The following is a 24,559-nucleotide window of genomic DNA, read 5'->3' as shown; positions in this document are numbered from 1 at the left end:
ATGGGGCTCAGTAAATCCCCGTTTTTTTTAACGGTATTTGTTAGGCGCTAGTGCCAGGCATGGTACTAAGCACTGTACTAAGCACAATCTAATCAATCGTATTTATTGAGCGCTTACTGTGTGCAGAGCACTGTACTAAGCGCTTGGGAAGTACAAGTTGGCAACATATAGAGACGGTCCCTACCCAACAGTGGGCTCACAGTCTAGAAGACATCACAATCAAAGCCTTAACCCCCATTTTACAGATAGGTAACGGAGGCACAGAGAAGTGAAGTGACTTGTCCAAAGTCACACAACAGACAAGAGGTGGAGCTGGGATTAGAACTCAAGTCCATGCTAAACTCCTCTACAATGTAATCTCATGGGCAGGAAACCTGTCTACCAACTCTTTAATATCTTTAACTCTTTAACTCTTCAACTCTGTATATATGTATATATGGTTGCACATATTTATTACTCTATTTATTTATTTATTTATTTTACTTGTACATTTCTATCCTATTTATTTTATTTTGTTGGTATGTTTGGTTTTGTTCTCTGTCTCCCCCTTTTAGACTGTGAGCCCACTGTTGGGTAGGGACTGTCTCTATGTGTTGCCAATCTGTACTTCCCAAGAGCTTAGTACAGTGCTCTGCACATAGTAAGCGCTCAATAAATACGATTGATTGATTGATTGATTAACACTGCACTCCCACAAGCGCTCAGTACAGTGCTCTACATATAGTTAGCGCTCAACCAACATGATTGTGTGACTGAGTGTTTGGTCTGTCTGTCGCCCTCCCGTGCTCCTTCCATCGAGGCTGGGAAGCAGGACCACAGTGGTGCGCCGAGCACTGTACTAAGCGCTTTGGAGGGTACAAAATAACAGAGTTGGTAGGCACATTCACTGCCCACAAGGAGTTTGGGCAATTGGACGAGAAAAGAGCCGAACAGCAGGAAGAGGATGGAAGGCTGTGTTGAAAATCATTAAAAAAAATGGAATTACACTTGCTCACATTTTTTTTTTTTTTTACTGCTTATTTCTGAACAGGCCAAACTAGATATTTGGCATTTAGGCTGTCATAGCATCTTGTTTGGGGTGCTCTCTCCACCCACTCTCCCATGGCACTTGCTGTTGTTTGCCCACGATATGCTAGGTGCTGAGTGAGCACATTATCGAGCGTGGAAGGCAGGGAGGGGAGAATGCAGAAGGCGGAATGCCCCCACCCCCACATGGGATCAGTATGACTGCTTCCTTTAACTATTCTTGAGCCTTTCTCCACCCTCCAACCTCCTCTCGTAATAATAATAATAATGTTGGTATTTGTTAAGCACTTACTATAATAATAATAATGATGTGAGCCCACTCTTTTAGACTGTGAGCCCACTGTTGGGTAGGGACTGTCTCTATATGTTGCCAATTTGTACTTCCCAAGCGCTTAGTACAGTGCTCTGCACACAGTAAGCGCTCAATAAATACAACTGATGATGATGATGGCATTTATTAAGCACTTACTATGTGCAAAGCACCGTTCTAAGCGCCGGGGAGTTTAGAAGGTGATCAGGTTGTCCCACGTGGGGCTCGCAGTCTTAACCCCCTTTTCCAGATGAGGTAACTGAGGCCCAGAGAAGTGAAGTGACTTGCCCAGAGTCACACAGCTGACAAGTGGCAGAGCAAGGATTTGAACCCGTGACCTCTGACTCCAAAGCCCGGGCTCTTTCCACTGAGCCAAGCTGATTCTCTAATTTTACAGATGAGGGAACTGAAGCACAGAAAAGTTATGTGACTTGCCCAAAGTCACACAGCTGACAAGTGGCGGGGCCGGGATTTGAACCCATTCATTCAATCGTATTTATTGAGTGCTTACTGTGGGCAGAGCACTGTACTAAGCGCTTGGGAAGTACAAGTTGGCAACCTATAGAGACAGTCCCTACCCAATAACGGGCTCACAGTCTAGAATGGGGAGAAAGACAACAAAGCAAAACATGTGGACAGGTGTCAAGTCGTCAGAACAAATAGAAATAAAGCTAGATGCACATCATTAACAAAATAAATAGAATAGTAAATATGTACAAGTAAAATAAATAGAGTAATAAATCTGTACAAACACATATACAGGTGCTGTGGGGAGGAGAAGGAGGTAGGGCGGGGGGATGGGGAGGAGAGGAAAAAAAGGGGGGCTCAGTCCGGGAAAAGGGGGAATGACCTCTGGCTCCCAAGCCCGGGCTCTTTCCACTAGGGACTGTCTCTATATGTTGCCAACTTGTACTTCCCAAGCGCTTAGTACAGTGCTCTGCACACAGTAAGCGCTCAATAAATACGATTGATTGATTGATTGATTGAGCCACGCTGCCCTTGTCGGAAGGTCCAGTTGGGAGCAGCTTCCCTTTCCCAATAAAAAGTGATTTCTACTACCGCACACACTTCTTTCACGAGATCTCAATGTTATGATGCACAGTTTCGGGCAAATTAGAAGCTTTTTCCAAATACAAAAAGCCACTAGAAAAATCCGAGTTTGGGTACGGTACTAGTAACCCAATTTAAGGAACTCGAGGATTAAGGGACAAACAATTCAGAGGTCATTAGGGCTAATCAGCAGTTTCCAACGGGGGCCACAGGTTGTAATAATAGTAGTGGCATTTATTAATCAATCAATCAATCAATCGTATTTATTGAGCGCTTACTATGTGCAGAGCACTGTACTAAGCGCTTGGGAAGTACAAATTGGTAACACACAGAGACAGTCCCTACCCAACAGTGGGCTCACAGTCTAAAAGACTATTAAGTCTTTTAAGTCTAAAAGTCTATTAAGCACTCATTATGTACAAAGCACTGTTCTAAGCGCTGGGGAGGCTACAAAGTGATCAGGTTGTCCCACGGGGGGGCTCACACTCAATCCCTATTTTACAGATGAGGTAACTGAGGCACAGAGAAGTGAAGTGACTTGCCCAAAGTCACACGGCTGACAACTGGCGGGGCCTGGATTTGAACCCACGACCACTGACTTCCAAGCCCATGCTCTTTCCACTGGGCCACGCTGCTTCTCTTGTACTCGAAGATTACTGGGGACAGGGAGTGTGTCTGCTAATTCTGTCGTAGCGTCCTCTCCCAAGCGCTCAGTGCAGTGCTCGGGACATAGTAAGCGCTCAACACATCCCACTGATTGCTTGACCAGTGAGTGACCCCCCATCTCCTAGGAAGGGTCCCGCAACAGGTCCAAGCCGGTTCCTGGACTTTCGTTTTCTTTCTCCGAAATCCTTCCCGGCCCCACCCTGCCGGGGCCCACTTATCCCGAGGCTTCCTGGGAAGAGAAAAAATACTCTTTTTTTTAGGGGGAAGAGTGGCAAGCGCTTAGTACACTGCTCTGCACACAGTAAGCGCTCAATAATAATAATAATGATGGCATTTGTCAAGCGCTTACTATGTGCAAAGCACTGTTCTAAGTGCTGGGGAGGATACAAGGTGATCAGGTTGTCCCACGGGGGGGCTCACAGTCTTCATCCCCATTTTGCAGATGAGGTAACTGAGGCCCAGAGAAGTGAAGTGACTTGCCCAAAGTCACACAGCTAGCTCAATAAATACGACTGAATGAGTGGCAGGTGACCCCCCCCCCCCCCCACCCCCTTTCCAGGGCCGGGTGGTGTTCTGACAGCAGGGCTGTCAGTGACTTTGGGCAAGTCACTTCACCGGGCCTCAATTACCTCATCTGTAAAATGGGGATTAAAACTGTGAACTCCCACCCGGGGGACAACCTGATCACCCTGTAACCTCCCCAGTGCTTAGAGAAGCAGCGTGGCTCAGTGGAAAGAGCATGGGCTTTGGAGTCACACATCATGGGTTCAAATCCCGGTTCCGCCAACTGTCAGCTGTGTGACTTTGGGGAAGTCACTTCACTTCTCTGGGCCCCGGTTACCTCATCTGGAAAATGGGGATTAAAACTGTGAACGCCCCCCGGGGACGGGGCCAGGGCCAGGTGGTGTTCTGACAGCAGGGCTTCACCCTCTCTCTCTCTCTCTCCAACAAGCAAATGGGAAGGGAAATGGACGAGGGGCAAACCCCGACTTCCCGTCTGGGAAAAGGAAATTCCTCCAGAAGACGGGGCGGAGGGAGCGAGAGGGGGTACGGAAGCAGCGTAGCTCAGTTGAAAGAGCCCGGGTTTTGGAGTCAGAGGTCATGGATTCAAATCATGTCTCCGCCACTTGTCGGCTGTGTGCCTCTGGGCAAGTCACTTCACTTCTCTGGGCCTCAGTTACCTCATCTGTAAAATGGGGGTGAAGACTGTGAGCCCCCCATGGGACAACCTGATCACCTTGTAATTTCCCCAGTGCTTAGTGCTTTGCACACTGTAAGCGCTTAATAAATGCCATCATTATTATTATTATCCCGGCTCCACCACTTGTCAGCTGCGTGACTTTGGGCAAGTCACTTCACTTCCCTGAGCCTTGGTTCCCTCATCTGTAAAATGGGGATGAAGACTGTGAGCCCCCCATGGGACAAGCCTGTAACCTCCCCAGCGCTTAGAACGGTGCTTTGCACATAGTAAGCGCTTAATAAATACCATCATTATTATTATTACTGTAATCCCAGCTCCGCCACTTGTCAGCTGTGTGACTTTGGGCAAGTCACTTCACTTCTCTGAGCCTCGGTTCCCTCATCTGTAAAATGGGGATGAAGACTGTGAGCTCCCCAGTGCTTAGAATGGTGCTTTGCACATAGTAAACGCTTAATAAAATGCTATTATTAAGGGGAACGAGGGAGGAAGAAAGGGGAGAGGGGTGGGTGGGGAGGAAGGCAGAGGGAAGTGGCGCGGGGGCAGGAGCACAGGCGAGGTGTGGAGGGCGACTCGCTTAGCACAGTGCTCTGCACACAGTAAGTGCTCAATAAATGCGATTGAATGAATGAATGAATTTATTTTATTTTGTTAATATGTTTTACTTTGTTGTCTGTCTCCCCCTTCTAGACTGTGAGCCCGCCGTTGGGTAGGGACCATCTCTAGATGTTGCCGACTTGTACTTCCCAAGCGCTTAGTACAGTGCTGCGCACACAGTAAGTGCTGAATAAATACGATTGAATGAATTTATTTTACTTTGTTAATACGTTTTGCTTTGTTGTCTGTCTCCCCCTTCTAGACTGCGAGCCCACTGTTGGGTAGGGCCCGCCTCTAGATGCTGCCGACTTGTACTTCCCAAGCGCTTAGTACAGTGCTCCGCACACAGTAAGCGCTCAATAAATACGATTGATGGATTGACTGAAATACGATTGAATGAATTTATTTCATTTTGTTAATATGTTTTGCTTTGTTGTCTGTCTCCCCCTTCTAGACTGCGAGCCCGCTGTTGGGTAGGGACCGTCTCTAGATGGCGCAGACTTGTAGTTCCCAAGCGCTTAGCACAGCGCTCCGCACACAGTAAGCGCTCAATAAATACGATTGATTGATTGAAATACGATTGAATGAATGTATTTTATTCTGTTAATACGCTTTGCTTCGTTGTCCGTCTCCCCCTTCTAGACTGCGAGCCCGCTGTTGGGTAGGGCCCGCCTCTATTATGTTGCCGACTTGTACTTCCCAAGCGCTTAGCACAGCGCTCCGCACACAGTAAGCGCTCAATAAATACTATTGATTGATTGAAATACGATTGAATGAATGTATTCTATTTTGTTAATACGTTTTGCTTCGTTGTCCGTCTCCCCCTTCTAGACTGCGAGCCCGCTGTTGGGTAGGGCCCGCCTCTATTATGTTGCCGACTTGTAGTTGCCAAGCGCTTAGTACAGTGGTCCGCACACAGTAAGCGCTCAATAAATACGATTGATTGATTGAATTTATTTTATTAATACGTTTTGCTTCGTTGTCCGCCTCCCCCTTCTAGACTGCGAGCCCGCTGTTGGGTAGGGCCTGCCTCTAGATGTTGCCGACTTGTAGTTCCCAAGCGCTTAGTACAGCGCTCCGCACACAGTAAGCGCCCAATAAATACGATTGATTGATTGACTGATTGAAATACAATTGAATGAATGTATTTTATTTTGTTAATACGTTTTGCTTCGTTGTCCGCCTCCCCCTTCTAGACTGCGAGCCCACTGTTGGGTAGGGCCTGCCTCTAGATGTTGCCGACTTGTAGTTCCCAAGCGCTTAGCACAGCGCTCCGCACACAGTAAGCGCTCAGTAAATACGACTGATTGATTTAAATACGATTGAATGAATGTATTTTATTTTGTTAATACGTTTTGCTTCGTTGTCCGCCTCCCCCTTCTAGACTGCGAGCCCACTGTTGGGTAGGGCCTGCCTCTAGATGTTGCCGACCTGTACTTCCCAAGCGCTTAGTACAGCGCTCCGCACACAGTAAGCGCTCAACAAATACGATTGATTGATTGAATTTATTTTATTAATACGTTTGGCTTCGTTGTCCGCCTCCCCCTTCTAGACTGCGAGCCCGCTGTTGGGTAGGGCCCGCCTCTATTATGTTGCCGACTTGGACTTCCCAAGCGCTTGGTACAGCGCTCCGCACACAGTAAGCGCTCAATACATACGACTGATTGATTGATTGATTGAAATACGATTGAATGAATGTATTTTATTTTGTTAATACGTTTTGCTTCGTTGTCCTTCTCCCCCTTCTAGACTGCGAGCCCGCTGTTGGGTAGGGCCCGGCTCTAGATGGTGCCGACTTGTAGTTCCCAAGCGCTTAGTACAGCGCTCCGCACACAGTAGGCGCTCAGTAAATACCACCGAAGGATTGAATGGACTCACCAGCTGCAGGAGTTTGAGCGGGCCGCGTTTTCTGTTGGGCCTGCTGAGGGTGAAGGCCGGCGAGCCGCAGCCGCACCTGCCGGGGCCCGGGGGGCGACCGGGGGCCGCCTCCGTGGTGGCCCGGTAGACCGCGGGGTCGCCGCCGTTCTCCATGGCCCAGTCCCCCTCTTGGAGAGGCACCGCGGCGCTCTATACAGTGCCAACTTCTACCTCCCGAGCGCTCAGTACAGTGCCCGATACAGACGACTGAATGAACGCAGCTCGGAGGGAAGGCAGGAGCCCGGCCCGCCTCCGCTCAGCGGCGTCACCTCCGGCCTCGGCTCCGCCTCCCCTCTCCGCCCGCCTGGAGCGCTGCAAAGAGTCGCAAGTCATGGGTTCGAATCCCGCCCCCGCCTACTGGGGCCTCGGTTCCCTCATCTGGAAAATGGGGATTAAAACTGTGAACAGGCCGGGGACAATCTGATCATTTTGTAACGTCCCCAGGGCTTAGAGAAGCAGCGGGGCTCAGTGCCCGCTGTTGGGGAGGGACTGGCTCTATAGGTTGCCAACTTGTACTTGCCAAGCGCTTAGTACAGTGCTCTGCACATAGTAAGCGCTCAATAAATACGATTGATTGATTGATTGATTGATTGATTGGAACGTCCCCAGTGCTTAGAGAAGCAGCGGGGCTCAGTGCCCGCTGTTGACTAGGGACTGTCGCTATATGTTGCCAACTTGTACTTGCCAAGCGCTTATACAGTGCTCTGCACATAGTAAGCGCTCAATAAATACGATTGATTGATTGATTGATTGATTGATTGTAACGTCCCCAGGGCTTAGAGAAGCAGCGGGGCTCAGTGCCCGCTGTTGGGTAGGGACCGTCTCTATATGTTGCCAACTTGTACTTCCCAAGCGCTTAGTACAGTGCTCTGCACACAGGAAGCGCTCAATAAATACGATTGATTGATTGATTGATTGACTGATTGGAAAGAGCCGGGGCTTTGGAGTCGCACGTCATAATAATGGCATTTATTAATCGCTTACTATGTGCAGAGCACTGTTCTAAGCGCTGGGGTAGATACAAGGTGATAAGATTGTCCCACGGGGGGGCTCACAGTCTTCATCCCCATTTTACAGATGAGGGAACTGAGGCCCAGAGAAGTGAAGTGACTTGCCCAAAGTCACACAGCTGACAAGTGGCGGAGTGGGGATTTGAACCCATGACCTCTGCCTCCAAAGCCCGGGCTCTTTCCATTGAGCCACGCTGCTTCCCATTCGAACGTCATGGGTTCGAATCCCGCCTCCGCCTACTGGGGCCTCGGTTCCCTCATCTGGAAAATGGGGATTAAAACTGTGAACAGGCCGGGGACAATCTGATCACTTTGTAACCTCCCCAGGGCTTAGAGAAGCAGCGGGGCTCAGTGCCCGCTGTTGGGGAGGGACTGGCTCTAGATGTTGCCAACTTGTACTTGCCAAGCGCTTAGTACAGTGCTCTGCACACAGTAAGCGCTCAATAAATATGATTGATTGATTGATTGTAACGTCCCCAGTGCTTAGAGAAGCAGCGTGGCTCAGTGCCCGCTGTTGGGTAGGGACCGTCTCTAGATGTTGCCAACTTGTACTTCCCAAGCGCTTAGTACAGTGCTCTGCACACAGTAAGCGCTCAATAAATATGATTGATTGATTGGTTGATTGATTGTAACATCCCCAGGGCTTAGAGAAGCAGCGTGGCTCAGTGCCCACTGTTGGGTAGGGACTGTCTCTAGATCTTGCCAACTTGTACTTGCCAAGCGCTTAGTACAGTGCTCTGCACATAGTAAGCGCTCAATAAATACGATTGATTGATTGATTGATTGATTGATTGATTGATTGTAACGTCCCCAGTGCTTAGAGAAGCAGCGTGGCTCAGTGCCCACTGTTGGGTAGGGACCGTCTCTATATGTTGCCAACTTGTACTTCCCAAGCGCTTAGTACAGTGCTCTGCACACAGTAAGCGCTCAATAAATACGATTGATTGATTGATTGGAAAGAGCCCGGACTTTGGAGTCGCACGTCATGGGTTCGAATCCCGCCTCCGCCTACTTGGGCCTCGGTTACCTCATCTGGAAAATGGGGATTAAAACTGTGAACACCCCCCCCCCCCCGGGGACAACCTGATCACCTAGTAACGTCCCCAGGGCTTAGAGAAGCAGAGGGGCTCAGTGCCCGCTGTTGGGTAGGGACTGGCTCTAGATGTTGCCAACTTGTACTTCCCAAGCGCTTAGTACAGTGCTCTGCACATAGTAAGCGCTCAATAAATACGATTGATTGATTGATTGATTGATTGATTGATTGGAACGTCCCCAGTGCTTAGAGAAGCAGCGGGGCTCAGTGCCCGCTGTTGGGTAGGGACTGTCTCTAGATGTTGCCAACTTGTACTTCCCAAGCGCTTAGTACAGTGCTCTGCACACAGGGAGCGCTCAATAAATACGACTGATTGATTGATTGATTGATTGTAACGTCCCCAGTGCTTAGAGAAGCAGCGTGGCTCAGTGCCCACTGTTGGGTAGGGACCGTCTCTATATGTTGCCAACTTGTACTTCCCAAGCGCTTAGTACAGTGCTCTGCACACAGGAAGCGCTCAATAAATAGGATTGATTGATTGATTGATTGGAAAGAGCCGGGGCTTTGGAGTCACACGTCATGGGTTCGAATCCCGCCTCCTCCAACTGTCAGCTGTGTGACTGTGGGCGAGTCGCTTCACTTCTCTGGGCCTCGGTTACCTCATCTGGAAAATGGGGATTAAAACTGTGAACGCCCCCGGGGACAACCTGATCACCTTTTAACCTCCCCAGTGCTTAGAGAAGCAGCGGGGCTCAGTGGAAAGAGCCCGGGCTTTGGAGTCACACGTTATGGGTTCAAATCCCCACTCTGCCAACTGTCAGCTGTGTGACTTTGGGCAAGTCGCTGCACTTCTCTGGGCCTCGGTTACCTCATCTGGAAAATGGGGATTCAAACTGTGAATAATAATAATAATGGCATTTATTAAGCAGTTACTATGTGCAAAGCACTGTTCTAAGCGCTGGGGAGGTTACAAGGTGATCAGGTTGTCCCACGGGGGGGGCTCACAGTCTTCATCCCCATTTTACAGATGAGGTAACTGAGGCCCAGAGAAGTGAAGTAACTTGCCCAAAGTCACACAGCTGACAGTTGGCGGAGCGGGGATTTGAACCCATGACCTCTGACTCCAAAGCCCGTGGTCTTTTCACTGACCACCCCTGGGGACAACCTGATCAACTTGTAACCTCCCCAGTGGTTAGAGAAGCAGTGGGGCTCTGTGGAAAGAGACCGGACTTTGGAGTCACATGTCATGGGTTCAAATCCCCGCTCTGCCAACTGTCAGCTGTGTGACTTTGGGCAAGTCACTGCACTTCTCTGGGCCTCGGTTCCCTCATCTGGAAAATGGGGATTAAAACTGTGAACCCCCCACCGGGGACAACCTGATCACCTTGTAACCTCCCCAGTGCTTAGAGAAGCAGCGGGGCTCAGTGGAAAGAGCAGGGGCTTTGGAGTCACACGTCATGGGTTCAAATCCCCGCTCTGTCAACTGTCAGCTGTGTGACGTCGCTTCACTTCTCTGGGCCTCAGTTACCTCATCTGGAAAATGGGGATTGAAACTGTGAATAATAATAATGATGGCATTTATTAAGTGCTTACTATTGTGCAAAGCACTGTTCTAAGCACTGGGGAGGTTACAAGGTGATCAGGTTGTCCCATGGGGGGCTCACAGTCTTCACCCCCATTTTACAGATGAGGTAACTGAGGCCCAGTGAAGTGACTTGCCCAGAGTCACATAGCTGACAAGTGGCAGAGCCTGGATTTGAATCCATGACCTCTGACTCCAAAGCCCGGGCTCTTTTCACTGACCCGCCCCCCCCCCCCCCCCCCCCCCCCCCCCCGGGGACAACCTGATCACCTTGTAACCTCCCCACTGCTTAGAGAAGCAGCGGGGCTCAGCGGAAAGAGCCCGGGCTCTGGAGTCAGAGGTCATGGGTTCAAATCCTGACTCCGCCAACTATCAGGGGTGTGACTTTGGGCAAGTCACTTCACTTCTCTGGGCCTCAGTTACCTCATCTGTAAAATGGGGATTAAAGCTGTGAACCCCCCCGGGACAACCTGATCACCTTGTAATCTCCCCAGTGCTTAGAAAAGTGCTTTGCACACAGTAAGCGCTTAACAAATACCATTATTATTATTATTATTATTATTATTATGGGTTCAAATCCCCACTCCACTAATTGTCAGCTGTGTGACTTTGGGCAAGTCACTTCACTTCTCTGGGCCTCAGTTCCCTCATCTGTAAAATGGGGATGAAGACTTTGAGCCCCCTGTGGGACAACCTGATCACCTTGTAACCTCCCCGGCGCTTAGAACGGAGCTTTGCACATAGTAAGCGCTTAATACATGCCATTATTATTATAATTATTAAAAGGCTTTAAACAGCTCTTCCCTGCCTTCTGGTGGTAGTAAGGCAGAAAGCAAGTAAACAGGCCGGTGGTGGTAGAGGCGTCCTTCACTCTGAAGATGCTGCTGATAATAATAATAATAATAATAATGGCATTTGTTAAGCGCTTACTATGTGCAAAGCACTGTTCTAAGCGCTGGGGGGGGATACAATGTGATCAAGTTGTCCCACATGGGGCTCACAGTCTTAATCCCCGTTTTTACAGATGATGGAACTGAGGCTCAGAGAAGTGACTTGCCCAAGGTCACACAGCAGACTTGTGGTGGAGCCGGGATTCGAACCCACGACCTCTGACTCCAAAGCCCGTGCTCTTTCCAGTGAGCCACACTGCTGATACTGACATTCTGGAGTACCTTTGAGAAACGCTCATTTAATAATAATAATAATGGTATTTATTAAAGCCCGCTCTGTTCAGCCACAGGTCATGGGTTCAAATCCCCACTCTGCCAATTGTCAGCTGTGTGACTTTGGGCAAGTCACTTCACTTCTCTGGGCCTCGGTTCCCTCATCTGTAAAATGGGAATGAAGACTGTGAGCTCCCTGTGGGACAACCTGATCACCTTGTAACCTCCCCGGCGCTTAGAACAGTGCTTTGCACATAGTAAGCGCTTAATAAATGCCATTATTATTATTATTATTATTATTATTATTATTATTATTGAAAGACTTTAAACAGCTCTTCCCTGCCCTCTGGTGGTAGAGGCGTCCTTCATTCACTCATTTCATTCATTCAATCGTATTTATTGAGCGCTTACTATGTGCAGAGCACCTTGTGCATCTTCCTTCTGAAGATGCTGCTGATACTGGCATTCGGGAGTATCTTTGAGAAACTTACATTTGATAATAATAATAATGGTATTTGTTAAATACTTTGTGTCAAGCAGTGTTCTAAGCGCTGGGTTAGATACAAGTTGCTCCGGTCAGGCACAGTCCCTGTCCCACATGGGACTCCCAATCTAAGTAGGAATCCTCATTTTTCAGTTGAGAAAACTGAATCACGGAGAAGTTAAGGGACTTGCCCAAGGTCACACAGCAGGCAAGTGGCAGAATTGGAACTCAGGTCCTCTGACTCCTAACACTATGCTCTTTCCACCTACACACTTGTACCCATTATTCATGAAAATACAGCAATGTCTTTTCTAGCCCCTTGCCATTTGTTGAGCACTTGTCAGGCCCCAGTAGCCAAGAGGGAAAAAGGTATGTCCTTCCCACTCGGAGAACATGCCCCGAGTTAGTCAAACCACTCACACAGTTCCCCTGAGTCCAGCAGCACTTACTACGAGTCGGCTGATAGGGAGAATTGGATGCAGTCTGAGGCCTCCTCCATTTGGGTGGCAAAATAGAGGTGGGGGAGAAGCCCTTAAACCAAGTTAAAAGTGTTTTCTCCAAAAAGGAAGAGGTACCATCTGATTTTGGGGGGTAAAGCCAGGGGATAAAAAGCCAAGTGGGCACTCTACCCTTTCGGTAGAGTAGATCCATTAGCTTTCATAGAGGTGGTGGATTCACAGGGTTTAAAACTGGCCGTTGCATAATTTGAAGTGTGTCCAGGCATGTGGAAAAACCCCTGGGAGCCCTGGTTTTCTCCCCTGAACCAACTTTTTAGGATGATAAATAGATTTGATGATGACTTTGAGAGCTACTTCTGTCTCCAGTGGAAACTTGAAGTTTGGGCAGAGAGGTGGGCCTCTCTGCTCTTCTGTTGGACAGAAGAAACCACTTTCAAGTTAGAACTAAGGTGCATGAAGGGACCGTCTCTATACATTGCCAACTTGTACTTCTCAAGTGCTTAGCACAGTGCTCTGCACACAGTAAGCGCTCAATAAATACGATTGAATAAATGAATGAATATGTATATATGTTTGTACGTATTTATTACTCTTTTATTTGTACATATTTATTCTATTTTATTTTGTTAATATATTTTGTTTTGTTGTCTGTCTCCCCCTTCTGGACCGTGAGCCCACTGTTGGGTAGGGACCGTCTCTATATGTTGCCAACTTGCACTTCCCAAGCGCTTAGTACAGTGCTCTGCACACAGTAAGTGCTCAATAAATACTATAAATACGATTGATGATGATGAGGAGCGAGGTGACAAACAACTTCTCTTTACTAAATCCTAAATGATCTGGCTCTCAGGTGGTTCCCACCTAGAAGTCATTGTAAGGGCTCCCAATTCCCTTTCAAGTCTCGTCCCCCTTTCTGAGTTCTTGACTCACATAAGATCTCATTCCTATTAATCCATTTGATCCTTTTTCTTCCTTTTCAGCACAGCAACCCATCTGCCAGTCTATGGTAAGTCATTTGCACAACTGGAAAAGAGCCTCAGAAATGCCATATTCCATCTACTCCCTAAAATGTCCCACCACTTTTTAAAAGGCTCTTCTTAGTTTATGTAAAAAAAAATGGATTTAAACACTCATGTTTAACATGCATTTCCCAATGTGAGCTGACTTTCAGTTTCAAACTAAATAAAAACCTGCGGTGGCAGAATTCAGAACGGTTGTACCGGTGCCAGGAAATTATTATTTCCATATTTTTTTTTAGGAGAAAAATTCCACTTTATTCTGGATTCTGTTTGGGACAAGCTTAATGCTTAGGGCCTGACTGATCAGAATTGTGCCCTGTAAATGCAAGGAGGAGGTATATTTGAACAGAGAATCTTTAAGATTTTTTTTAGTCATCCACTCCTATCCCCCTACCATATCAATCTAGGCGGCTACAGGAAAACCTCTGGAAACACAGGCTGGCAGCAGGATTTGTAGGAAAGAACGGAGCAACTCTCAGACCGGAGTGGATTCTGTGGCCAATTGGGATACCTGTATCATCATCATCATCATCAATCGTATTTATTGAGCGCTTACTGTGTGCAGAGCACTGTACTAAGCGCTTGGGAAGTACAAATTGACAACATATAGAGACAGGTCCTACCCAACAGTGGGCTCACAGTCTAAAAGGGGGAGACAGAGAACAAAACCAAACATACTAACAAAATAAAATAAATAGAATAGATACGTACAAGTAAAATAAATAGAGTAATAAATATGTATGAAACATCATGGCCTTGCAACCTTAACTCTAGGAGCCCAGCTAACAAATGCTAGGCAAATAAAACTGAATTACGATAAAAAGCTACAAAACCAACCCCCTTTCCATTGGTTCAAAAATCCAGGCTAACAGTCAATGGGACATCGGAATATTAATAATGAAATTATTACAGTACACATTTCATGTGGGACAGGGACTGGGTCCAACTTGACTAATTCGAGAAGCAGCATGGCTCAGTGGAAGGAAGACAGGCTCGGGAGTCCGAGGTCATGGGTTCTAATCCCGGGTCTACCCCTTTTTAGCTGTGTGACTTTAGGCAAGTCATGTAACTTCTCGGTGCCTCAGTTACCTCATCTGTAAAATGGGGATTAAGACTGTGAGCTCCACCTGGGGCAACCTGATCAGCTTGTACAGTGCTTTGCACATAGTAAGCGCTTAACAAATGCCATTATTATTATTATTATTATTATTAATCAAAGTGAAGTGAAAAGGTTTCAAACATTTCAAGGAACAAAATGTAAATAATTATTTCCCGACTCAGCTACCTCAACTACCTCTCTCAACTGGGCTGCAGGAGAGGGAAGGGTTGCTTTAGTTCTACTTCAGATTGTGGTATTCAGGGAAGCCCTCTTTTGGTCTCCCCTGCTATGAAACCCTTGACTCTGGCAAGAGGGGGCTACTATAGTGCTTTGCACATAGTAAGCGCTTAACAAATGCCATCATCATTATTACTATTTTTTGTCCAACACCAGAGGCCAGGAATATAGGGAATCCAATGGTCCCCCTGGGTTCCCTCCATGAAACTTTTAGACTGTGAGCCCACTGTTGGGTAGGGACTGTCTCTATATGTTGCCAATTTGTACTTCCCAAGCGCTTAGTACAGTGCTCTGCACACAGTAAGCGCTCAATAAATACGATTGATTGATTGATTGATTGATTGAAATAACACAGCAACTCTTTAGGCTGAAAAACCACATACACCACCCGGCTCAGAACGTGCAGGGGAGAGGGCAGTGAGGGTGGGTTCCTCCCAAGCCAAGTGGGCACTCGACCCTTTCCGTAATTTTACAATAGATCCACTAGCGTGGCTCAGTGGAAAGAGCATGCGCTTTGGAGTCAGAGGTCATGGGTTCAAATCCTGACTCCGCCCCTTGTCAGCTGTGGGACTTCGGGCAAGTCACTTCACTTCTCTGTGCCTCAGTTACCTCATCTGTAAAATGGGGATTAAGACTGTGAACACCCCGTGGGACAACCTGATGTAGTGGTCGTCTCACGGTTATCCTTAGGTCGCTGGTTCGATTCCGGCTCGGAGGATTTAATTTAGAGAAGCAGCATGGCTCAATGGAAACAGCACGGGGTTTGGAGTCAGAGGTCATGGGTTCAAACCCTGGCTCCGCCAAATGCCAACTGTGTGACTTTGGGCAAGTCACTTAACTTCTCTGGGCCTCAGTTACCTCATCTGCAAAATGGGGATTAAGACTGTGAGCCTCATGTGGGACAACCTGATCACCTTGTAACCTCCCCAGCACTTACAACAGTGCCTTGCACATAGTAAGCGCTCAATAAATGCTATCATTATTATTATTATTATTATTGTAACCTCCCCAGCGCTTAGAACAGTGCCTTGCACATAGTAAGCGCTTAATAAATGCTATCATTATTATTATTGTAACCTCACCAGCGCTTAGAACAGTGCCTTGCACATAGTAAGCGCTTAATAAATGCTATTATTATTATTGTAACCTCCCCAGCGCTTAGAACAGTGCTTTGCACATAGTAAGCACTTAATAATGCCATCATTATTATTATTATTATTATTATAGAGGTGGAGGAGTGACAGGGTTTAAAGCTGGCTGCTGCATAATTCCCACTGTTGGGTAGGGATTGTCTCTATATGTTGCCAACTTGTACTACCCAAGCGCTTAGTACAGTGCTCTGCACACAGTAAGCGCTCAATAAATACGATTGAATGAAAGTGTGTGCCCAGGCATGTGGAAAAGCCTCTGGGAGCCCTGGTTTTCTCCCCTGGATCATAGCAATTTTTCAGAATGATAAATACATTTGATTATTAAGTGGAAACAACATTTGGGCACCCCCAGCCCCAGAGGGGGACACAGAACAGTCAGTGACGAGAGCCCACCCGCCACTCCCTCCTTGAGCAGGGCCCGACTCAGATCTGGTGAAGCAGCGTGGTGTAGTGGAAAAGAGCCCGGGCTTTGGAGTCAGAGGTCATGGGTTCAAATCCCAGCCCTGCCAACTGTCAGCTGTGTGACTTTGGGCGAGTCATCTCACTTCTCTGTGCCTCACTTCCCTCATTTGGAAAATGGGGATGAAGACTGTGAGCCCCCTGTGGGACAACCTGATCACCTTGTAAACTCCCCAGCGCTTAGAACAGTGCTTTGCACATAGTAAGCGCTTAATAAACGCCATCATTATCATATCATTATTATAATCGCAGCCCTGCCACTTGAATGCTACATCACTTTGGGGGAGCGGCTTCACCTTTCTGGGCCTCAGCTCATCTGTAAAATGGGGATTGAGACCGAGAGTCTCACAAGGGACAGGGACTGTGACCCACCTGATTTGCTTGTATCCACCCCACCGCTTAGCGTAGTGCTGGGCACATAGTAAGAGCTCAACAAATACCACAATTATTACTATTACTGTCTTGGATCCTGGCATTACCTTCCACTTTTTACAGCATTCCTCATTTTGAGTTCCTTGGGGGATTCTATAAAAGCAACCTCGTTTCAACCATTCCCGTGTCTTTAAAATTGTTTCATTTTGAAACATTCAGCTCTTCTGGGCTTCCTTCATAATGGTACATTTTTTTTTCCAGATTATTTTCAATTACACAAACTCTAAGCTTGACATCTGTTTGACTGAAATACAGTGTTTTAATCGTTTTTCTCTGGTGGAATCCTAGGCCAATGGTGGTGGGAATTTTTTTTTTTTAATAAACCCCAGAATTACCAGCACACATGCGTTTCAACCTTTGCTTTTCCATATTAAAAACAGCAAGTCCACTTTTTAGGGATTACACTTATTTTACCCAGTAGTAGGGCAAGGTTTCTTGGGGTTCCTTCTCAGGTGGAAGACTATCCGAAACTAAGAGTCTGGAAGTTTATTCAAAAGGTGTAGGCTGTACAGTGCACCTTGAACAGTGTTCTGCACCTTATGGACACTCAGTGAGGACATGATGATGATGATGATGATGATGGCTGTAAAATTTTATTCCAGAAACAACTAACTTTCTGACAGACACAGTATTGCATACAGAATACACAAAGAGACTGAATTTAACATCTCAATAGGAAGCCAAAGGGAATCAGGTTGTAACCTAGATTCAGTTAGCAAGAAATCATTTTAATTTAGGTAAAGCATACATAAAAAGTTAAGTATAAGTAGCCATTTTGCAAGAGACTGGCATATACAGTTTATATTTTCCAAGAAAAGAGGAACTTGAGTAAAGTTATCAACCTGAATTGACAGAGGCAACTGGCTGTCTTTGGATTTTTAAATTACTTAAATTATCTTCTCAAAAATAGAAGTGATACATATGAAGAGCTTTTTTGCTTTTTCATGCATTCAGAGAGCTCTATTCTGATCTCTCTTTTATACCAGATTGGAAAGTCAACTGACAGTTTCTCCTATGAGAGAGAGAGAGCTCATTTACAGCATTTAATAAGACAGAGTGGTAAAGGAATGGGCCTCTCTAAAAGCTTACAAAAACAAATTGTCCATGCTACTAGCACAAGTGAAAGTATACGCTTAGTATCGTTAGTTTTTAAGTTTGGGGGAAAAGCTAACTAAATGTTGGTTACTAGTGTACCTGGAGCATTATCAAAATGCTATTTCTGATATCTAACATCCATTTATTATGGTAAAGACAGCTTTATGCACAGGGTCTTTCTCCACATTATCCCAACTTAAGTTGCTAACCCCGTAATGAAACTTGCCCATAACGAACATTTTGAATAACAAGAGGAAAAACTGCAACCAACAAATGTTTAAGTAAGATTCAGTTGAGGGGCCTTTTGACCAGAAAAAGAAAAAACCAAAACCAAAAAAACTGTTTCCTCTAACAGAAAATGACTCAGTCCCTTTCTTCCTTAGCCATTACATTAACCAGATTGTGGTTAATGTGCCTAGGTTTGAAGATATTTAGTCATGCCACGGTGCACACTAAAAGGCCAGAAATCCAAAGAAAAAAAGGCAAAGATGGTACTTTGGTTTGCATATTTAGACAACTGAAAAGATCAACTTAGCATTCTCTATTCTGTTAAGATTACTTGTTTTAAGATTACATTGCATATGCCGCAGAGTAGTGTTTCAGCAGTCACTTCATCTAAAAAGTGGAAAACTACCCAAACACTAAGAGTCTGGAAGTTTATTCAAAAGGTGTAGGCTGTACAGTGCACCTTGAACAGTGTTCAGCAGTGTTCACCAATTTCCTCTTTAATTAACCTCAGTAGCCGTTATTTTTAAGTTGAAGAAAAAATGACATCTTCCTATTTTAATTCTATTTTCCCTCAGCATCACTGACCTCATTATTAATAAATCAGTGGTCCAGGGCATATGGTATACACTTGGCGGAAATAGTAAAAACTCCAAATTCAATTACGAGCCAGTACAAAGCTTGAGAGGTGACGGACCCATATTTTAGGAACACAACTATATTTACATAGCCCACTTTCCAGGAATAATCTTCCCACAACTTTAAACTTAAGATTTGTGTCACATTGTTAGCAAAACTTGCACCTAATCTACGACTAAAATCTCACAAACCTCTAGAATATCCAGTTCTCAAAAATCCAAAGACTGATTATCCCTTTAGTGGATTATTCGGGTTCTTTGCTGTTTACCTTCTCTATTCTCTCCACCCGTCTTTTGACCATTTCACTAGAATACTTTAAACAGAAGGGAAGGGAGGAATGTTTACACTAGCCAAATTTTTGATTTCTTGACAGCTCCTGTAAAAAGCTATGAAACTACTAGCTAACATGAGATTTCTGAATTGTCAGTGTATTTACCTTACCTGTGGTTATAGGAACAAGAGTTTGGTGTGGTTTTAAAATATTTATGTGATACTGTGCTTTACAGACCAAGAAAGTGGCAGCACTAGTTCTTAAGTTATTTGTGATAAAACTTGACATCTTCCTTATCTATTTTTGACTTCACTGTAAATAATTCCCTAAAATCAAAGACATCAAAAGGAAGTCATTATGTAGTCAATAGATTTTAAGCATATTACCTTTTTATCACATGGAAGGGGATCTGGTAAGGGGGTAGCATATAAAAAAAACCACATTACTACCTAACTTCATTCCCTTTATTTAGATGGGCTCCAAATTTAGATTTTAAATTGATATTTTGAAAGAAGTTTTTGCTTTCTGGATTGTCCTACAGGCCCTCATGTTCAAGCAGAGCCAATGGTCTAATAGTGCCTAATACTTCAGGAGATGAGTAATGATTAGATATGTTTAAAGAAGGTTCAGATAAAAATTCAAGTTTGAATTCCAAAAACTTGGGTAATGTTTTACTTTTTATTTTTAGGATTCACATACACAGCCACATCTACATGGAAAGTGTTTATTCAGTCCTATTCTCCTTTCTGGCATTTGCAGGTGACACTAATGATTAAATGAATGCTCAAAAGCACATCCACTGGTTGGGATATAGCAGTGTTAAGGCAATCTTCAATCAATCCCAAATTTATCTTGGTTTTGAGGTGAGGTTTGTATATTGGAGTGAAAGGGTGTCATGTGCAAATGAGGTAAACAAAAACTGAGCATGGGTACTAGTTACTTAGAAAAACTCATTCTGAAAAGAGTCTGGAGAAGGGAAAATATTCCAGAAAAAAATAAAAAGCCTTCCAGAAATCACATTGCCATAATAACGTCACTTCCCTTGCTGCAGTAGAAACGTTAACAATTTATACCCGAATGTGCTAAACCAATTTAGGCTGACCATGGCAGAATTAGGATGGTCTCAGAACTGCTGATAGGTTTTCTTAAAGTTTTCACTGCCTAAATTGACTTTACAGAACTGTTTAAAAAATGATGCAGAGAGTAGAAATTAGGCTAAGTAAAATCCATCCTCTACTTTCAGGACCAGGTTGACATAAGTGTAATGGCAGCAACTGCTTTGTGTCTCACCCCTGAAGATACTTAGGTAGACTAGCATTACCCACCTCAAACAGCTCACAAATTTTTTTTTACTTCCATTTTATTGCACTAATTCGCTCAAAACCAAGATAGAAGTTGAAGTTCCTCAGCTCCTCAGACATACCAATAGACTTCAAGTCAGGTGTTTACCACCGTTATCTTCTGTTTACTGAAAGATACATTGGATATCATTAGAATTCAGGAAAGTATTGTTGCATTGTACTCTCCCAAGTGCTTAGTGCAGTGCTCTGCACATAGTAAGCGCCCAATACTATTGATTTGACAGTACCAAACATTTTGCTTTGAGAGGCCCTGCAGTTTCTTTTTTGAGCTTACTTATAGGTAAGTAGAAGCTCCACTCTTGTTCCCTTGCATGGTCTGGCAAGTTAGTACCTAAATTCAAAACATGTTTTCTGAATTCACTCATTTCCAATTGTCTCCAAAGAAAATGGTGCCTGAATTTAAAATACTTCCAACATTTCTATTCTAATGCCGATTATTAAGAATAGCAGAATCTTTTGTTAATTTTACTTTTGCTACTCATTGGGTTATTTGCACACTAAGAAAAGGACAGGATCTGAAATTTCTCTAATTTATTAACCAAACCCCTTATTGTTTCCAGTTCCAGCCTCCTTGGACCTAATCCAATGTTAATCACAAAATTTTGAAAAAAATGACTTTATAGTGCAATTGTAACCACACTGCATTGAAAAAGAATCCTCAAGCTTCTGGCACACCTCAGTGGAGAAAGAGGGGAGAAAAGAATGTCAGGGCTAAGCCTTTATTTTCCTTATAATTGGATCACAATTGCATTCACAAGGCTTAAAACTTCATCACCATAATAATGGTGAATTGGAAGGTGCAAAAAAAGGTAATGCTGGACCAGAAAAGGCCCAGAACAGGGGCTATGAAAACTTTGAAGCCCGACCATCACCTCAAAGATCAATGTTTCTACCCAACTCCAAAAATCTAAAGGATCTTTCTGTATTAGCATATTTGGTCACACTTTCAAAGAGTGACTTGGGGTGTCATAATGAACAACCCCCCTCCTCCTCCACAATTTAACAAAAAAAAATCAGATGTCTGGCATGGACTGTAAGGACTGCATGTAAAAATTCAGGTTGGGAACTAAGATTAATTTATGAAAATGCATAGGTGCAAATTTGCTTCGCAATTTACAGAGCTTAAAAAAATTTGGGAGACTTCTTAAGGGTGAAGGGGCTAATAACTTCTATCAAACAGCAGAACAGGAACAACAAATTCCTGGTCTCTGGATAAGATACAAGAAGAAATAATGCTAATTCATGGGAGTTCACAAAATATAATCCTAAAGTGAAACCTTTCAGGATCTCTGAAAAATGATCAGCTCTGAGATGAAGTTGCACCCATGTACCTTTCAAGTTCAGAACTGGGGTACTTTAGAAAACCATCCTAATTTTAATGGGATCCCAAAAATTTTACTGCAGAAAAAAAACTGTATTCAGGCTACCACTTTTTTGGCATACAGCCTAAATATCATTGGGCATATATGGCTAAATCAGTTCAAGATGAATTTTTTTTATGAAATAAAAGAATGAGTAATGTTAAGTTTGCTGCATGTAGGAATTCATTAAACATGCAATTCTGGCATTTTCACAGTGAAAATCAAAACACATCTGAAAGTTCAAAAAATAAATAAATCATATCATGGGCATTTACTGAATAGTTGAGGCATGTGTTCAGTTTCACAAAGGGTTTTGTAATGGATGGAATGGAAAAATCACTTTAAAAAATAATCGGTACAAAAATATTTGTAAAATTAAAAAAGGTTAAAGCAGTTACAATTGAATCAGCTAAAACAAGCCATGCCAATGATTTTAGATTGGCCATATACAATATTCTCTCTCCAATCTATCTCCAGGGCCCCATATGTATAACACCATTCTCTTCTTCAGTCAGTCAAGCCCAGCAGCAGATATTTAAGGAATGGAGAAATGTACACCATGCACCAATTCTATCCTTCTTGTATCTACCCTCTTTATACTATGAAGTCGTTCCGCTTCAATTAACAGATTACCTCAGAATAGCTTCCTACAACTGTAGAACCATTTCTTAGCTCAACCATTTTGCCTAAGAAAATAGACTTTCTTAAATTTCTTCTTCAGTTAATATGCACCCTTCATTTTGCAAAGTGCTCCTTACATACCAAGCTATAAAGTAAGTTTTAAATCATATCACACTTCTAGTATACCAAAGTTCTCAACTACATTTAAGAAATTTAACTAGTGTTCGATAGGAGAAACAGATTTACAAACGAGTGAATTTCCTTACCTTGAGGGATTGTTGTACTTTAACGTTTTAGAAAATCCCACTGAATAGCATCTTTTAGAATGCTACACTGTTAAATAAGAACACACCAACAGAAAAGCCTTTTAAACAATGAAACAAAACTGGCTTTAAATCCAAAGCGGATATTCTTCTTAACTGACCTTACTTAAACTCTTAAATGGTCTCTGTCGTCAAGCCCTATCCTAGTGTGAATTAATAAAGTGATGATCGGACTTTAGTGCATCAATTAAGGTTTGAAAAACAGTATCTGCTACAACTTAATGAGTTCCAGAAGTCTGTTGGAATGCAATTTACTTCCTAAGAATGCGGACAAGATTGTGTGGGTAAGAAATATCCTGGGGGGGTGAGGGGGAAGAAGGATAAAGTGAACAAAAACTAGACCATCAGGTCTTAGTACTTCTCTAATATCGAGACATTACACAAATGTCAACCTTCTTTACCAACTAGTTGTGCCAGAGATAAATTTATAATGAAAAGATGGGAAACACGAGAGTTTAATAAATCTTTCTGAGCCGAATACTAAGAAAATACTAGAAAATCTTTCATTGGCTAATAAATACAAATTTAAATATAAGAATGCAATGAATTAATTAATCTATATGCTGAGAATAAATACTTTATTAACTGATTACAGTTTTAAAGACTAATATTTGAAACGATCACTGAATGTGGAAAACAAAGGGGTGTGTTAAGGCTGAGCCATATAGAGACAAGTCTGTAAATTGTTACTCTTTACATTTTGATAACCTCTGCATTGCTTTTTAAATATTTAGTAGGTATGCCCCGCCTGCAGTTGATGAAAGTCAACTTGTCAATATTTCTGTAAGTAATATCGCAATCAGCATTTACTGGACCACAATCTATCATCGCATAGGAAATCTGATAGCTTTCTCAGCATATTCCATTTGTGGCAGTAATTTATTTGAATTAATTTATTTTGGTGCACAAAATAGTTAACTGATTATCTTCTTTCTTCCAGCAAAACTAGCAGGTTAATGTTTACAACTTTAATTTAATAACCATAACTAAAAGGGATGGGGATTCAAAGTCAGTCAAGTGCCCTGCATATCCTCTCGCCTCCCTTCCCCACACCCTCCTGTTAACAGCCTTTTCAAATAACTTATCATATCAAATGGATATGTTGCCGTTTTACAAATTACTTTGAGTTTGACAAAACCCCAGAATTACTTCTTTATGCAAAGTGGCAATGCAGACAGTAGTCCTACGTAGTGTAGCATAATTTTCCTTCTGTACATATCCCTTTTTGTAAAGTTGGGCAACAAAAAATGACATATTAAATTTTGTCCTTCTGAAATAGCATTTCTGCTCCCTAATTCCACTTTTGAAGGAAAAGGCAGAGGCAAGTTTACATTATCCCAGAAAACTGAATAAATGGCTTTATTTGGTATCTTCAAGATGCTTCTCCTTCTGAAGGGGATGTAGGTGTGGTAGGAGAGACCATATCCGGTTTTCGGGAAATTCTGTCCAATTCCGCTTGAACATCTGTTAAGACAGGCTTCTGGCCTATGGGGGAAAAAAAAAGAAAACAGATCACTCAATTGAGTTTTCTTTCTGAAAATGCTCCCAATAAGAACTAGTTTTTAAATCAACAACTTGTTTAACGTTTCAGGTCAAAGAAGAGGCTGCCCAGGTGTTCAGTTTAAATAGAGGTAGTCGCGTTGTTTAACAATAGTATTGGGAACCACAGGTAAGCCCTGCAACAGCACCAACATACCCCTTTGTGTCTAAACTGCTTCTTCTACAAGAACACTCTTGCAAATCAACTTGAACTATTTCTTTAAACGCGTCTT

At 43.9% G+C, this 24,559-nt stretch overlaps 2 protein-coding genes across 2 annotated transcripts in view; both read right to left on the bottom strand.

Annotated features, from left to right (window-relative positions):
- The window catches only part of CMTM6 (CKLF like MARVEL transmembrane domain containing 6), a 31,139-nt gene extending 24,173 nt beyond the window's left edge, over nucleotides 1-6,966 (bottom strand). Inside the window, exon 1 of the mRNA XM_038765999.1 lies at nucleotides 6,726-6,966. Within this exon, the coding sequence (XP_038621927.1) occupies nucleotides 6,726-6,878 (153 nt within the window). The 5' untranslated portion in view covers nucleotides 6,879-6,966. The remainder of the gene's footprint in view (nucleotides 1-6,725) is intronic.
- Nucleotides 6,967-17,598: 10,632 nt separating this feature from the next.
- Nucleotides 17,599-24,559, bottom strand: part of DYNC1LI1 (dynein cytoplasmic 1 light intermediate chain 1) — a 41,554-nt gene continuing 34,593 nt past the window's right edge. The window contains exon 13 of the mRNA XM_038769203.1: nucleotides 17,599-24,272. Coding sequence (XP_038625131.1) covers nucleotides 24,160-24,272 — 113 coding nt within the window. The 3' untranslated portion in view covers nucleotides 17,599-24,159. The remainder of the gene's footprint in view (nucleotides 24,273-24,559) is intronic.

Source organism: Tachyglossus aculeatus, chromosome 2 (assembly GCF_015852505.1).
Source record: "Tachyglossus aculeatus isolate mTacAcu1 chromosome 2, mTacAcu1.pri, whole genome shotgun sequence".
Lineage (NCBI taxonomy): Eukaryota > Metazoa > Chordata > Mammalia > Monotremata > Tachyglossidae > Tachyglossus > Tachyglossus aculeatus.
The sequence above is the reverse complement of the archived record's forward strand: the minus strand, read 5'-3'. Positions and strand labels throughout refer to the sequence as shown.